The sequence below is a fragment of the Montipora capricornis genome, chromosome 8, assembly GCF_036669925.1.
Source record: "Montipora capricornis isolate CH-2021 chromosome 8, ASM3666992v2, whole genome shotgun sequence".
Taxonomy (NCBI): Eukaryota; Metazoa; Cnidaria; class Anthozoa; order Scleractinia; family Acroporidae; genus Montipora; species Montipora capricornis.
The window spans coordinates 2,805,014-2,807,513 of NC_090890.1; the positions used below are offsets into that span (position 1 = coordinate 2,805,014).

The 2,500-nt window shown below is 41.6% G+C and overlaps 1 protein-coding gene across 1 annotated transcript in view; it reads right to left on the reverse strand.

Annotated features, from left to right (window-relative positions):
* Positions 1-2,500, reverse strand: part of LOC138059942 (exocyst complex component 7-like) — a 31,283-nt gene that overhangs the window by 8,779 nt on the left and 20,004 nt on the right. The window contains 3 exon segments of the mRNA XM_068905603.1: positions 147-209; positions 1,433-1,499; positions 2,250-2,288. Coding sequence (XP_068761704.1) covers positions 147-209; positions 1,433-1,499; positions 2,250-2,288 — 169 coding nt within the window.

Genomic DNA, 2,500 nt, shown 5'->3' on the forward strand with positions numbered 1-2,500 from the left:
AAACGCGGACGGCAACCGGAAGAGAACATTTCGAGCATCCGAACTAGTAATCGCACGGTCGTAGGTTCGATTTCTGCAAAGAAACACTCTGATATCTTCCTCTACTCTTTTTCTTTCATTCCAGCCCTACAGGAAATAATAATCACCTTGCAAAGTGACCAACATGCTCCCAACTGTTTCCACGAAAGGTAGCAACTGCTCCATAAAGTCTAGGAAGAACAATAACGTGGACACAGAGTTATACAATAAATCAAACAAAACAACCAATTCCACTCACCATGTTAGAGCGGTTTTCAATTGAGTGTCGAAAGTAATTAGATAATTACTTTGGTTTATGATTACTTCACTCAGTGCTTGGTTCAAAGTTTTCGCGCCATCTTTTCAACCAATCAGAAGTGAAACCAAAACCAATCGTGGCTCACGCGTGCACGTTTTCCCGCGCTTTGTGTCGGCTACGTGTAATTACTTCGAGTTTTCATTAGTTTGCCGGATTGTCTCAGTCCTTTTTGATCGGTCAAAGTAATTATTTTGGTTTTGGTTTTACGACACTCAATTGAAACTCGCTCTAATGACACCAGTCAAAGATCGTCAAATAATTTCAGTCGTGAGTAAACCCCTGGGGAACAGATCGGGAGACTATGACTGCCGCACGTGAAATGCATTTTGCCCTTTGTCTAATGTTATTTGAAGAAGTCGTTTAAAGCAAAAGTATGTCTCCTCCAAAGTTAGCAATCACTGGTCGTAACGCCATATTAACGACTCATTTTTGTGCTGTGACATTGCAAAATATATGAAAGGTGTTCAATAAGACGATTCTCTCTAGGTGAAATTTACGACCATTTTCGGAATAGAAAGGGAATAGGGCTCCCATTACAGGCCAAGTGACTCAAATGTCGTAAAACAAAAGCCAAAACGCTATGACTCACATCATCATCATCATCACCATAACTCTCTTTACCCTCGGGTTTTTAGAGTAGCTCGATAGCTAATATCTCCGAGCATTTCCCTTCCCAACCATGATATACCACAGAGGACAAACCACAACACCGCGAGCTCCATGCAATACTCTTTGCGAATAGTGTGTAGGTTCTTTTCAGTCCCAAAGGGTTACGAGCAACAGTTCCTTTATTACGTCAAATACCCAAAGTGGCAGCTCGTTTTAGCAGGAGTAAAGGTCAAATGACTGACTGTTGACTTCGAGTGAGGGCACGATTCTAGAACGAGTCAAGTCCAAAGACCTGTCATCTCCTCCTTCCTTTCTTACAAGGTCAAAAGAAGGTTTCAGCATCAAGGATGTGTCTTAAGCACGAGAAGTTTATTTAAGAGTCTTCGTTGTTGTGCTCATAACTATCTACGACTGGAACGACAATAAATTTTCAAAACACATAACCTTGAAATTCGACACGAAGGACAACTATTATGAAACTTGAACTTACATTTCTCGTAAGCTCGTGGACTGTTCCATCACTGGGCATGTTGGAATGCTTGTCAGGACCATGCTAAAGTAAAAAATACCAACCGCTGAAACAGGGTTCACAAACAAGAAGACAGTAACAATTCCTATGATCGCAGTGAAAGGGGAGGGAGGTGGAGGCGGGGGAGGGGGGAGGGTGGGGGCTGGCTACGAGCCCTGCTGTCTTCAGTATCCAAGACCTCGGGCACGGTTTTTCCCAGTAGCGAACTAGGCTGGTGAGTAACATACATTTCAAGAGCACTATGGCAGAGGGCCCTTGAATGTGTGCGACTTTCTTTTGTGCTTGAAAACATTACTTTCAAATTTGTCAAACAAGATACTTCTTGAATGTGTCCTTTTTCTGATAATAGGGAGCTTACTTAAGCAACGACAACGGCGACGGCAACGAGAACGTCATCTCAAATTATTTATTTGCGTTATTTTAATCGCTTCGTGACTATTTCAACGTTTTTAATATGACAAGGGTGTGGTAATTCCTCAAAGATGACACCAGTCGGAACGGCACTCCATTTTAGGAGAGAAAATGAACGTGCTGACGTTCTTCATAAAACCAAAAACTTGGCTATTTCACGTCGTTGTTTTGCTGACGACGGCAACGAAATGGACAAAAGTGAAAAACGCACGTGCATGGCGTGAAAAGCTATTGTTTTTACCCTCTAAAATATGCAAATTTGTGACGTTCTCGATGCCGTCGCCGTTGTCGTTCCTTACGCTCCCTAATAGCCCAATCTGTTCAAAGCCAAATTCGATTTGAAATAATAGGTATAACGAATACCTTGATACCCACTGCAAAATCATCAAGAGCTTTGGCAGACTGAAAAAAAAAAGATAATATAAATATCATTTAGAAGAATTCCATTCGGAATTTACGGTGACGTGCGAAAATTGCTGGAAGTTTGCAAGTGGAACTCACAATATTGGCTTACCACTTGAACATAACGAGGATCAACCTGTTGATGTTTGTAAACGGTAAACAACCCCATGGCATTGAAATTCCACTGTAATTAGCAAGTACTTCGTGAAAAA